The 12,728-nt window shown below is 37.8% G+C and overlaps 1 protein-coding gene across 1 annotated transcript in view; it reads left to right on the top strand.

The window, feature by feature from the left end:
• Positions 1 to 12,728, top strand: part of ITGA8 (integrin subunit alpha 8) — a 287,595-nt gene that overhangs the window by 201,699 nt on the left and 73,168 nt on the right. The window contains exons 22-23 of the mRNA XM_066280756.1: positions 2,071 to 2,150; positions 7,904 to 7,984. Coding sequence (XP_066136853.1) covers positions 2,071 to 2,150; positions 7,904 to 7,984 — 161 coding nt within the window. The remainder of the gene's footprint in view (positions 1 to 2,070; positions 2,151 to 7,903; positions 7,985 to 12,728) is intronic.

The raw sequence follows: 12,728 nt of genomic DNA on the forward strand, positions 1-12,728 counted from the left end.
GGAACATCTATTTCAGTCCCAATATTAAAAAAAAAAAAAGTTTCAAGCAACTTTGTTTGAATTTAACAAAATATTCAAGGCAGGAGTCAAAAGTGTTCATTCTGATATTTCAGTAATGTCATTTTTATAGAATAGCTGCAGTAATTTAAAATATTTATATGCCAGTAAGATTCATAAAAACTTGCAAAATCTTTCAAGCAGGAAAACAATGGATTAGCAAAGTCTCCTTAGAATCAATGCCCAGAGATCTGGTGTTTGGTTCCAGTTAAGAACACCTGCGTCTCTTAGTATGAATCTGTCACACTTGTATCTTCACCCATGCGAAATTGTTCTGTAATGAACACCAACATAAGGCAGGCTTCATTACAGTGCAATAAGATCCCCATCACTGGAAATATACAAACAATAACATACTCTCATTCTTTTTTGATGAGAAATGACTGTTTTTGTTGCCACCCCTTCTAGAGCCTGGTACTAAGCTAGAGTCTGACAACATCACAATTGAAAATATACAACCCCCATTCAATGAGAAACTCAAAATTAGTAATGTCATAAGTTGAGTGATAAGAGAGTAGCAAAGAAGAAGAGAGAAAATAAAGAGAAAATTTCTGCCTAGCCCAACCTGTTATATCAGAGAATGTGTTGCAAGAAGTATCTCTTGTCCTGAGCTTTGAGGCACAAGCAGGAGTTCTCCAAGTAGAAAAAAGCAAGGATAGGCAAGGTTTCCAAAGAAGAAAGAAGAGTGTGTGCAAAGGCCCAGAGGTCTGAGAGAAAATTACACATTTAAAGTAATAAAGGTATTCATCATGGCTGGGAAAAGGACACTTATGCTTAATAATTAGACATACTTGAGTTTAAATCTCAGCTTAACCATTTATCAGCTGTGATGCTCCAGGCAAGTCACATTGAAATAGGAGAATACTGTACTATTTGCAGGACTGTTTGGAGCAGTGCAATGATATAACATAAGCACTGGTGGCTTTACACTAGGGTAGTACCTGACTTGTAGCACAATCAGTGAGGGCTAGTAACATGATGATTTATGATAAAAATGACAATTGATTATTAGTTCATATTATTACCAGTTCATATTAACCTGAGTTTTTAATTACGAGTGTGATTCTCTGAGTATAGTGGCCGTGGATACAGATTCTGGAGTCAGCTTGGAGGGTTTCAATTCCAACCCTGCAGTTTATTTGCTCTGAACCTGGCTCAAGTCACTTAATCTCTTTACTCCTCAGATTGCTGCTTGATTGCAAAATGTCAACAATCACAGTACCTCCCTCATAGAGTAGTTGTTGTGATTTCATGAGACAATGTATGTTAGGTTTAGTACAGTGCACAGGAAAGGAAGTAATATTATTATATGTCTTAACTATCATTCTTACTTCTTTATTTATATTATCATTGGTTTTATTTTTTTCTAGTTTTTAAAATCTGTTTTCAAATTATAAAAATAATAAGAAAGTTCTAAAACTTTGGAAAATAAAGGGGAAAAAATAACCCACACATTTATAACCTTAAATAACTATAGCATAAATATATTCTGGCATATTTTCTTACAATGTACCCTCACTTCCATACAATAACTTTTCCACTGATAAACTTTTAAAATCATAGCTGGAACATATTACACATGCAATGTTGTAATGTTTTCTCTTTATTGATCATCATTATATCAGAATCATTTTTAATATTGTTGCATAGGCTTCATAGCCATAATTTTAATGAGTATATAAATGTCTATCATAAAGACACATTAAAGTTTTCTCCATCAAGTCTCCCCTCATGTATTTAGCTTGTTTTTAATTTGGCCCACAAGGAAGGTGTCAGGTATGGGACTAAATAAAGAGAGGAAACCAAAACATATAGGTACTGTCTCAATTGCATGACTCCCTCTCAGCCCTCAGCAGTCCAGTGTAGAAGCAGAAAAAAGGAACAGCAGCTGAAGGTGGAGTTTTGCAGGATGTTTGTGCTATGTATAAGGTTCTTCCCATGTAATAACGCAGTGTCTTGTGTGTGTGTGTGTGTGTGTGTGTGTGTGTGTGTGTGTTTTATTTTTTTATTTAGTATTCTCTGGGCCTCCGATTTGCAGTTCCACGTCTTGAGAAAACAAATGTGAGCATTAACTTCGATCTTCAAATCAGAAGGTTAGACCTTAAATGCCTACCTCTCAGTATGAAAGAGATCTGTGGTGAAATCAATGCTACCTGTCAAGCTCCTTCACCTTAAAAGTCTGCCTGAAATTAGAACCCAGACTTCCACAGCCCATTTTTCCTTGGTTTTTCTCAGTTATTTTAGTTAGTTTTTTTTTCTCTCTCAACATTTTTGGTTCTGAAAATGAGATTGTATTCTGTAGGCCAAGTTATGAGAGTAAAATCTTGTCCTGGGTACCCTACCCCCAACTTTCACCTCCATTTTTCCTCATTCTGATGCATGTGCCTTCTATCTCCCCCACCCCCTCCAGCTCCCCACCATGCTCTCAGTTGCTGGTCAACTAATCCCTAAGAACAATATTTTTACAAAAAAGCATAGATTTTGCATGAGAAATCTTGAAATCTTTTTAAGAATGAATGAGTCCCTGACTGTTTAATGTGAGCACCAAGGCAAAATGCTGGTAAGATCATATACAAGATGGGGCAAAAGTAAGTTTACAGTATATGAAACACAGTTATTCTTATAGTCTTATTTATTATTTATGGGTTTATTTTTCCATACTATAAAGCTGCTTTTGCCCCACCCTGAATTCGAAGGACAGAGTCTTTTCTGGAAACTATAAGCTGAGTCATTTATAGCTGCCCCCTTTTTCTTAAGATAGATCCTGTTCAAGGAGTCAAGTGTGACTTTATTCTTTCACTGTCTGTTCTGTTTGCTTCTTCATGGCTGAAGATCATATTTTATGAGTAGGAAGACCTATGAAGTGAGGGCCAGGGAGTCCCAACTATGGGCTACAACCCATTATCCAGTAATGGAAGCAATTTAATGACTCTAGACTCATATTAAAAGAAAAGGCAATTGGGCTCTGGTCAGTGGCTCAGTCAGTTAGAGTGTCATCCCCAAACACCAAGATTGATGGTTCAATCCCCAGTCAGGGCACATATAGGAAGTGACCAATAAATGCCCAACGAAGTAGAACAACAAATAAATGCTTTGCTCTCTCTTTATCTCTTTTTCCCACCCTTTCCTCTCTCTGTCTCATAAAATCAATCAATTTTTTTAAAAAAGCAATTGACCAATTCATGAAACATCCCTTTGAGATAAATGTAAATATATAGTAAGATACCCTGGGATATGTAAATATTATTTTGTGGTCTACAGTTTTAAAAATTTGAAAAACACTTATGTGGGCAGCACATACAGGCTTTATATCATAATTTATAACTTGCCCAGCATGGTCTAATGTGAAAATGACTTTGAAGTCACTATCTAGAATTCCGTTCTCAAATACTAGTGTGCAATGTCGCTAATCGCTAAATGTACTTTCAATTGTGTTGGAGTGTGATGACTTTTAGAAATATTATTTTGCACAATGGATTAATTTTTTTATTTTTCCATTGATTTGAAAGAGAGAGGAAGGGGGAAGGGGCGACTGAGAGAGAGAGAGAGAAAAGCATCAACTTGTCCCTCTTAGTTATTCCTTTTAGTTGTGAACTCGTTGGTTGCTTCTCCTATGTGCCCTAACCTTCTGACCAGGGAAGGAACTTGTGACCTCAGAGCTCTATCTACTAAGCAACCCAGCCAAGGTCTGGATTATTTTTTAATAGCCAGTTAATTAGGAGTTTAGTATATTTTTTAAAAAAAGATATTAACTCTATAAGAATGCAAGGTATTTAAAAAATCTGAAATCCATAACCCCTAAACTGTATGCTACATTTCTAGGAAGAAAATTTTTTTAACTTACTTTTGGTATCCTTTCCTGACCTTAATTGCAATTATGTCTTTTAAATTTTAACTTAAATGTTTTCTGCTGAATCTAAGAGACCTTTTTTTAACTCAAATTAGTGATGGAGTGCAGATGAAATGAATTCTTCTGTAATATTCCTTCATTGTACCTAAAGCTTATTAAATTGATTCTTTAATTGCATAAATGTATATTTTCCAGAAGGTTTAGTTAGTCATAAATATTCTCATTAGGATAATCAATTAATATTTGTAAGTTTCAAAATAAAAAGTGAAGGACCACCAGACAGTAGGCCAAAGTGTCTGTTCCTCACCATCATTGTCTGTGAAATTTATCCTATGTTTCCATGTAGCTTCGCATCACCGGGGGAAACATACATCTTTCATAAAATATGTAGACTTTGTTTTGAACAATAATCTGTTACTAAGGCACAAAGCAAATTCCTTGACCTCTCCGCATCACCTTTGCCTGCATTTACAAATGATAGATGTAATTTGAAGTTCACTCAAGGAGCAGAGGACACTAAATAATGTTCTCCACCTTCCCTAGATCCAGCCTGTAGACCAGTGTTTTTCAACCACCCGTGTACAGACAGGTCCACCAGAAATTTCGTGCTGGTCGCCAAAGAGTTAACCGCCCTGATATTGTATGAAGATTATAGATACAATGACCTTAGTCGAATTTGCTTATATTCAGGGTGATTTCTGCCTTAGTGGTCCCAAAATAATTCTATTTCCCCTGGTCCTCAAGTGTAGAAAGATTGAAAACTGCTGCTATATATCATCACTGCAATAATGAATTTGGCAACTAAGTGCTGACTTAGATGGAAAGTAGAAGTAGTCACATTCTTAACATCCCTTCTTCATCTAAATAAATGGGCCATGGTTATTCCATCCTTATATGCTATAAAACTTATGACTATTTTAACATTATCTTGAAAAATATAAAAATGTAGAAACCCAGAAAGAACTGGGGAGCTTTCATAAAGTATCAAATTCTAAAAAAAAAAAAAATTACAGAGTTCAAAGCATTTGAGAATACTTTTACCACTTGAATACTAGAGCATTTGAGAAGTGAGCATTTATCTGCATGCTTTTTCTGGCAGACTCCAAAGAAGTAAATAAGTATTTAATGGATGTTTGCATCCAGTTCAAATGTGTTTAAACCAAAAATAAACTAAACCTAATGCTGTGAAGTCTAAAGCTTTTGACCAGATTGACCACTATTACCCGCACTGAGTGCCCTTTTCCACAAATAGAACCCAAAAGAAAATGGGCTTTAAAATTAATAAACTTAGAATATTTCATGTTACCAAATGTCTGTGTTAAGTGGTGTCTTCATGGCCTGGCTCCGTGTGACATGTAAACATTTCCCTCCCTGTGCAGAGTGCATCTCAGGAATTCCCATGTACAAACACGTCTTTGTGATCATCCTTGCAGTTGCTCTCTCAGTGATGGTGAAATGAACATTGTATTGTTTTTGCCAGTATTCCAAAGATCACAGAAAGCATAGAGCAATTGCTAGAAAATAAGAAACAGTAAAGACAAAAAGGTGGCACTGGAGTAAAAAATAAAAAAGAAATCTCTATTCTTGGTGCATGACATAGGGTGTAGTCATGGGGAGGAAATTCATCTTTCCTTGCCTGGAACCAGCACTGACAGTATAAATAGCTCAGCATCTATGGCAGTGATGAATTGCCTGTTTGAATATAGCAGTGGTACTAGTGAGGGAGGTTTCCTTCCAGTAAAAAGGTCAAAGGATCATCTAAGTTATATATCAAGCCCATTATCTTTCTCAGCAGGAGACTTTATCGACATCACTGGTTGCAGTACCAAGTGTCATAGCCAGCTTTTGTGACAAAGGACACTTTTAAATAGTCAGCCAGGTCTAGCCTCCAACTCTGCCTTTGCTTTTGTAAAATTTCAAAACCACCTCTATATGCTTCATATTAGATTCCTGTCCCAAGATAATTTCAGTGCTGGATACCTATTTATATTTTCAGTGTGTTATGAAGTAATAAAAGTTGTGTTATTTGAACCTCTTAAAAATAAAATGCAATAGAATTAAGGAATAATTTAAATGATACTTCCTCCCCCCCTACAAATTCTAATTTTCACTGCCACAAAGCAGTAATGAATTAGAAAATAGGACAAAGTCTGGTTAATCTCTGAGACAATTAGACTAAAATTTCCAGACTTAAGAGTCCTCTGTAATGGATTTGAACCTCAAAGTCTGCAACAAGTAAAGTTACTTAATGATGTCTTCGTGGTTAATAATTCAGAAATCAGCCTTATTAAAAAAAAAAGAAAAGAAAAAAAATTTTAGTTGACTGATCCTCTCCAGATGAGATAATAATAAAATAGCCTAGAAACTGGGATTCAAACTTTGGTGAACAAGTTCCTCTAGGCTCATCACACGCTTAGCAGTGATACCCCATTACAGGAAATGAGCCTGACATTTGCCTGTTTATATCTTTTATGTGTGTTTGCAGTTTAAGTTGCCTTATCAGTATATACAATCGAACAGGACCTTTCAAAAGCAATGTGGGAACAATTCTGTCTCTTCCTCCTTTGAAAGCAAACTTCTGTCCTGTTTTTTTCCAGCTCCCACATTTAGAAAGCTTCAAGAGCTAATCAGAACATAGCCTATTACCATCATTGCAGTGTGAGAGCCTGTCCAGTGAATCTGTGTGATATTCAGTGGGTAGAGGAGGGGGCTTTCTCTTCTTAATGAGACCTGAATATAAACATGACCTATTGGGGTTGGTGTGGCCACATCTAATTTGCTAAAAGCTATATAGTCTTTTTGGATATTAAGGTGACTTCGATGAAAGCACAGAGGGACAATAAATGCTAGTGGGACTGCATCCAAAGCTTAGCTCCTGGGTCAAGCTTCTCATGAGACAGGTTTCATTTTCCTAACATTCCTGGCTTCTTATCATATGCATTTTTTAAAGTTAAATTTCATTTTTTTATTTATTCATTTTAGAGAGAGAGAGAGAGTGAGAGAGAGAGAGAGAGAGAGAGAGAGAAACATCAATTTGTTGTCCCACTTAATTATGCATCCATTCGTTGATTCCCATATGTGCCCTTACCAGGGATGAGCCGCAACCTTGGTGTATCTGGACGACGCTCTAACCAACTGAGCTATCTGGCCAGGGCTAAAGTTCTATTGCATATTTGATTATATTTGCTTGAGAGAAAGAAACAGCAAACTTGAAAATCATTTTGCCACAATGCAAATAAATATTATTAAACCTGTACTCTTCATCTTGAGATTCTGGACAGATGTGACAAACATCCATGTCATCTGCTCATTGTCTTTCTGCATGAACTGCCCAACTTTCTCTGATCTTGCTGCTTCTTGCTATTGGCCATGCCCCTACTCACCCCCCACCCCACCCTAATCAGCCAGTGAACAGGCAGGGAATGTACACTTATTTTAATATTACTTAAGAAATAAACCATAAGGAGGATAAATTTGCTGCCCTAATAATGTATGGCATGCTGCATTCCAGAGCCAAACACAAATGCTTTTTCCATTATGTGCTGCTCTTGAATTATTCCTGCCAGTCCTCCTCTTTATGAGCATGAAAAGTCAGGAACTGACTGTGCTGTCCTTGTTCATTGGATGGGCCACGAATATGATGCTCAGAGAAGTTAAGGAATGTGTCCAAGGTAGATGCTGGAAATGAGCTCAGCTCGCTACCTTTTTGGCTTAGCCATTGAAACAAAAGTGTTAGCTTCTCTCAATAGCTATTGTGCTTTCTGATAAAGTATCTTCTTGTGAAAAGTTGCATTCATTACCTTTGACCATAGTGGATCTTAAAATTTCCATGTATAAATGGTTATGATTTTGTAGAAGGGGTACACCATTGTTTTCTGAATAATCATATCAATAATGTGTGTTGCTCATGTGATATACAGAACATTTCTTATGATCATATATTATAGTAACACATCTGAGAAAATATATTAAAATCATATGCCAATTATGTTTTAGTTCCAACAAGGACAATCCAGACAGCAATTTTGTGAGCCTGCAAATCAACATCACTGCTGTAGCTCAAGTAGAAATAAGAGGGTAAGTAATAAACAGAATGTTATAATAGTTTTATGTATATGTGTAATATATATATTTACATGTATAAATGTATATATGTGAGAGTAATGATAAAATACCAATAAAAACTATATGGAATTTTCCTAATGCATTCAAGACCACATTTTGACAAATTTTTATTCTTTTCTACTCATCATTAGCCTTCCATTGCAAGGTTAAGTAAATCCAGTATGGTAATTAAGTCTAAGGATATCAGGACAAGGGCTCACTTTATTCCTCAAACTGACAGTTCAGTAATCAAACTATAAAAGATAGTGATAAGAAGACAGATAAAAAAGACAACTGTGTCATTGCCTGAAAGCCTCACCTCTCCAATATTATTTTGGCATAATGAAAATTCAACCTCACCATACCACATCTTGAGTTTAAGAAATGGCCAGCTCTTAGGTGAGAACTGATGGTTTTTATATGTTTGGGGGTCAGTCCTCGTCTTTGAAGGAGGTGCCAATAAGCAATCAATCGAGAGACAGAGGAAAGTGGTCAACTAAAAGGCTTGAAATAGCTACCGTCTGGAAATTGCCTGAGGGAGAAAGGAATCAGAAATGGACCACACGTAGTTCTTGTTTTGTGCAAGTGTGGGCTTCATTAATTTTATTTTAAATTTTGTTTCTTCAGAATCTTTTGGGCTGAATTGTCACTCTAGCAGTCCAGGTTCCCTTTTTCTTTTCCATGGGTCCTGCTTGGTGCACATTCCTCCATAATAGCAACTTTAAATTTCTTCACTCAGAGCCGTTGTCATCATGTTCTCAAGAAAGGGGTGGGAGTTTGCCTGACCAAGTGGTGGTGCAGTGGAAAGAGTGTCAACTTGGGATGCTGAGGACCCAGGTTCAAAACCTGGAGGTCGCCGGCTTGAGCATGGGCTCATCTAGCTTTAGCATGGGGTAACCGACTTGAGCATGGGATCATAGACATGACCCCATGGTTGCTGGCTTGAGCCCAAGGTCACTGGCTTGAGCAAGGGGTCACTGCTTGGCTGGAGCCCCTGGTCAAGGCATGTATGAGAAGCAATCAGTGAACAACTAAAGTGCTGCAATGATGAGTTGATGTTTCTCATCTCCCTTCCTCTCTCTCTCTCTCTCTCTCTCTCTCTCACTTAAAAAAAAAAAGCAGGGCCAGTGATCTGTCCATCTGGGGCCATGATGATAACCAAACTATTTTTAGCACCTGAGGCAAAGACTCCACTAGATGTACTTACTGGCTGTGGGAGAGGAGGGGAGGGAAAGGGAGGGGTCTGGAGGGGAGGAGAGGAGAGGAGAGGAGAGGAGAGGAGAGGAGAGGAGAGGAGAGGAGAGGAGAGGAGAGGAGAGGAGAGGAGAGGAGAGGAAAAGGGAAGGGGAAGGGGAAGGGGAAGGGGAAGGGGAAGGGGAAGGGGAAGGGGAAGGGGAAGGGGAAGGGGAAGGGGAAGGGGAAAGGAAGGGAAGGGAAGGGAAGGGAAGGGAAGGGAAGGGAAGGGAAGGGAAGGGAAGGGAAGGGAAGGGAAGGGGTGGAGAAGCAGATGGTTGCTTCTCCTGTGTTCCCTGACTGGGAATCGAACCAGGACATACACATGCTGGACCGATGCTCTACCACTGAACTAACTGGCCAGGGCCTAACATTTATTGATCATTTCATTTGGTATCCCAACATGTTAGGACATCTTAATATGCCATTGCTATACAAGTGAGGGAGTTTGGGCACAAGGAGTTAAAAGCTACACAACTAGGAAGCAGGGGCTAGAATATAAATTCAGGCAGCCTGTTTCCAGTTGCATAATTATAAATACAACCTATGAGAGTTTTTTGAATCTTCTCTAAACAAAATCTCATTTTATGTATGCTTCTATTTTTTTTTCATTCAAATGAACGGTTTTGACATTCACCCACTTCAGTCTGTGTGCCTATAGATCATTAATTTTAATTGCACAAGAGTTTAACATTGTAAAACTATACCATAATTTATTTATCCATTCTACTCTTGATGAATACTTGGGGGTTTTCTTTTTTTTTTTTTTTTTACAAAATTTCTTGTACATATCTCCTGCTACACATGTGGGTGACTATCAGAATCGTATATGCTCAGATGTAGAATTTCTGTATCAAAGTATACACTATTTAATTTTACTAAATAATACAAAGCTGGGTTATTTTTTTTTTCAAAATAGTTATTTACTAAATTTCAGTCCCACAAGAAATGGATAATAGTTTCCATATCACTACATTAACTAATTCTCAAAAATGCCCCAGTGTTTTGTTTTGTTTTGTTTTTAGATTTTATTTCATTTTTAGTGAGAGAGAGAGAGAGAATGGGGGAGAAGCAGGAAGCATCAACTCCCTAATGTGCCTTGACCAGGCAAGCCCAGAGTTTTGAACTGACAAACTCAGTGTTCCAGATCAATGCTTTATCTATTGAGTGTTGGACAGGCAGACAAAAATGCCCCAGTTTTAAATCTTGGAACAATTTTATGGATAAGAAATAGTATCTAGCTGAAGGTTTCATTTTGAGTTTCTTGATTTCTTTTTTTTTTTATTTTTTTCTTCTTTTTGTATTTTTCTGAAGTTGGAAACGGGGAGGCAGTCAGACAGACTCCCGCATGTGCCTGATCGGGATCCACCTGGCACGCCCACCAGGGGGCGATGCTCTGCCCATCTGGGGCATCCCTCTGTTGCAACCAGAGCCATTCTAACTCCTGAGGCAGAGGCCACAGAGCCCTCATCAGCACCCGGGCCAACTTTGCTCCAATGGAACCTTGGCTGCGGGAGGGGAAGAGAGAGACAGAGAGGAAGGAGAGGGGGACGGGTGGAGAAGCATGTGGGCACTTCTCCTGTGTGCCCTGGCCGGGGATCAAACCTAGGACTCCTGCATGCCAGGCCTACGCTCTACCACTGAGCCAACCGGCCAGGGCCTTTGAGTTTCCTGATTTTTAAATGAGACTTAGCTTTTCCGTTCTCCTCCTCCTCCTCCTCCTCCTCCTCCTCCTCCTCCTCCTCCTCCTCCTCCTTCTTCTTCTTCATTTATTTTTTACTATTCTTCCTGTTTAGGAAAATTTCTGTTCATTCTTTTGTACATATTTATACTAACAAGCTTAACTTTTTCCTGTTAGGCCCTTTTATATTCTAGAGTTTAGACACTAATTTTTTATCAGTTACATGTATTACAAATATCTTTTGACAGTCTATGGTGCTTGGTGGTTTTATTATTATTAATTTTAATTTATTATTTAACATGAATTCAAGTGTCCCACTCAGTATAACTCCCTCACCCTCACCTCCTTGTCCACCATTGCCACCCTCCCCCCACCACCTTCCCTTTGGGATTTTCTGTCCTGTTATCTGTATCTATGTGTTATGTATATATAATTTCATGAATCCCTTCACCTTCTCTGATCCCATCCCCTCATTCCTCTTCCCTCTGACAGCTGACTTCTACTTCCTGTGACCTCACCTCTGCCTCTATTCCATTTCTCAGTTCACTTTGTTCATTAGATTCCACATATAAGTGAGGTCATATGATATTTGTCTTTCTCTGCTTGGCTTATTTCACTTAACATAATAATCTCCAGGTCTATTCATGATATCACAAAAGATAAGATTTCCTCTTTTTTTTCACAGTGGCATAGTATTCCATTGTGTATATGTACCACAGCTTTTTAATCCACTCGTTCACTGACAGACACTTGGGCTGTTTCCAGATCTTGGTTATTGTAAACCATACTGCAATAAATATGGCAGAGCTTAAATTCTTTTAAATTCATGTTTTGATATTCTAAGGATATATTCCTACAAGTAGGATAGCTGGGTCAAAAGGCAGTTCCATTTTTAATTTTTTGAGGAAACTCCATACTGTTTTCCACAGTGGCCGCACCAGTCTGCATTCCCACCAGCAGTGCAGGAGGGCTCCCTTTTCTCCACACCCTTGCCAGCACTTATTGTGTATTGATTTTTTTAATGAGGACCATTTTGACAGGTGTGAGGTGGTATTTCATTGTGGTTTAAATTTGCATTTCTCTGATAATTAATGACATTGAACATTTTTTCATATGCCTATTGGCCACCTGTATGTCCTCTTTGGAGAAGTGTCTACAGTTCTTTTGCCCATTTTTAAATTGGATTGTTTACCTTCTTGGTGTTGGATTTTAGAAGTTCTTTATAAATTTTGGTTATTAACCCCTTATTAGACATATTGGTGAATATGTTTTCCCATTGTGTGTGTTGTATTTTTATTTTGTTCATGGTGTCTTTTGCTGTGCAAAAGCTTTCAGTTTGATGAAGTCCCATTTGGGTTTTTTTATCCTTTATTTCAGTTGCCCATGGAGATAAATCAGCAAAAATACTGCTATAAGAGATATCAGAGAGTTTTCTTCTAAGATGTTTATAGTTTCAAGACTTATATTTAAGTCTTTTACCCATTTTAAGTTTATTTTTGTGAGTGGTGTAAGATGGTGATCTAGTTTCATTTTTTAGCATGTACCTGTCCAATTTTCCCAACACCATTTATTAAAGAGACTATCTTTACTCCACTGTATGCTCTTACCTCCTTTGTCAAATATCAATTGACCATAAAGGTGTAGGTTTATTTCTGGGTTGTCTGTTCTGTTCCATTGATCTGTATGCCTGTTCTTATGCCAGTACCAAGCTGTTTTGATTACTATAACCTTGCAGTATAACTTGATATCAAGAAGTGTGATACCTCCCACTTTATTCTTCATTTTTAAAATTGCTGAGGCTAT

This window comes from Saccopteryx bilineata, chromosome 5 (genome assembly GCF_036850765.1).
Source record: "Saccopteryx bilineata isolate mSacBil1 chromosome 5, mSacBil1_pri_phased_curated, whole genome shotgun sequence".
NCBI classification, from domain to species: Eukaryota; Metazoa; Chordata; class Mammalia; order Chiroptera; family Emballonuridae; genus Saccopteryx; species Saccopteryx bilineata.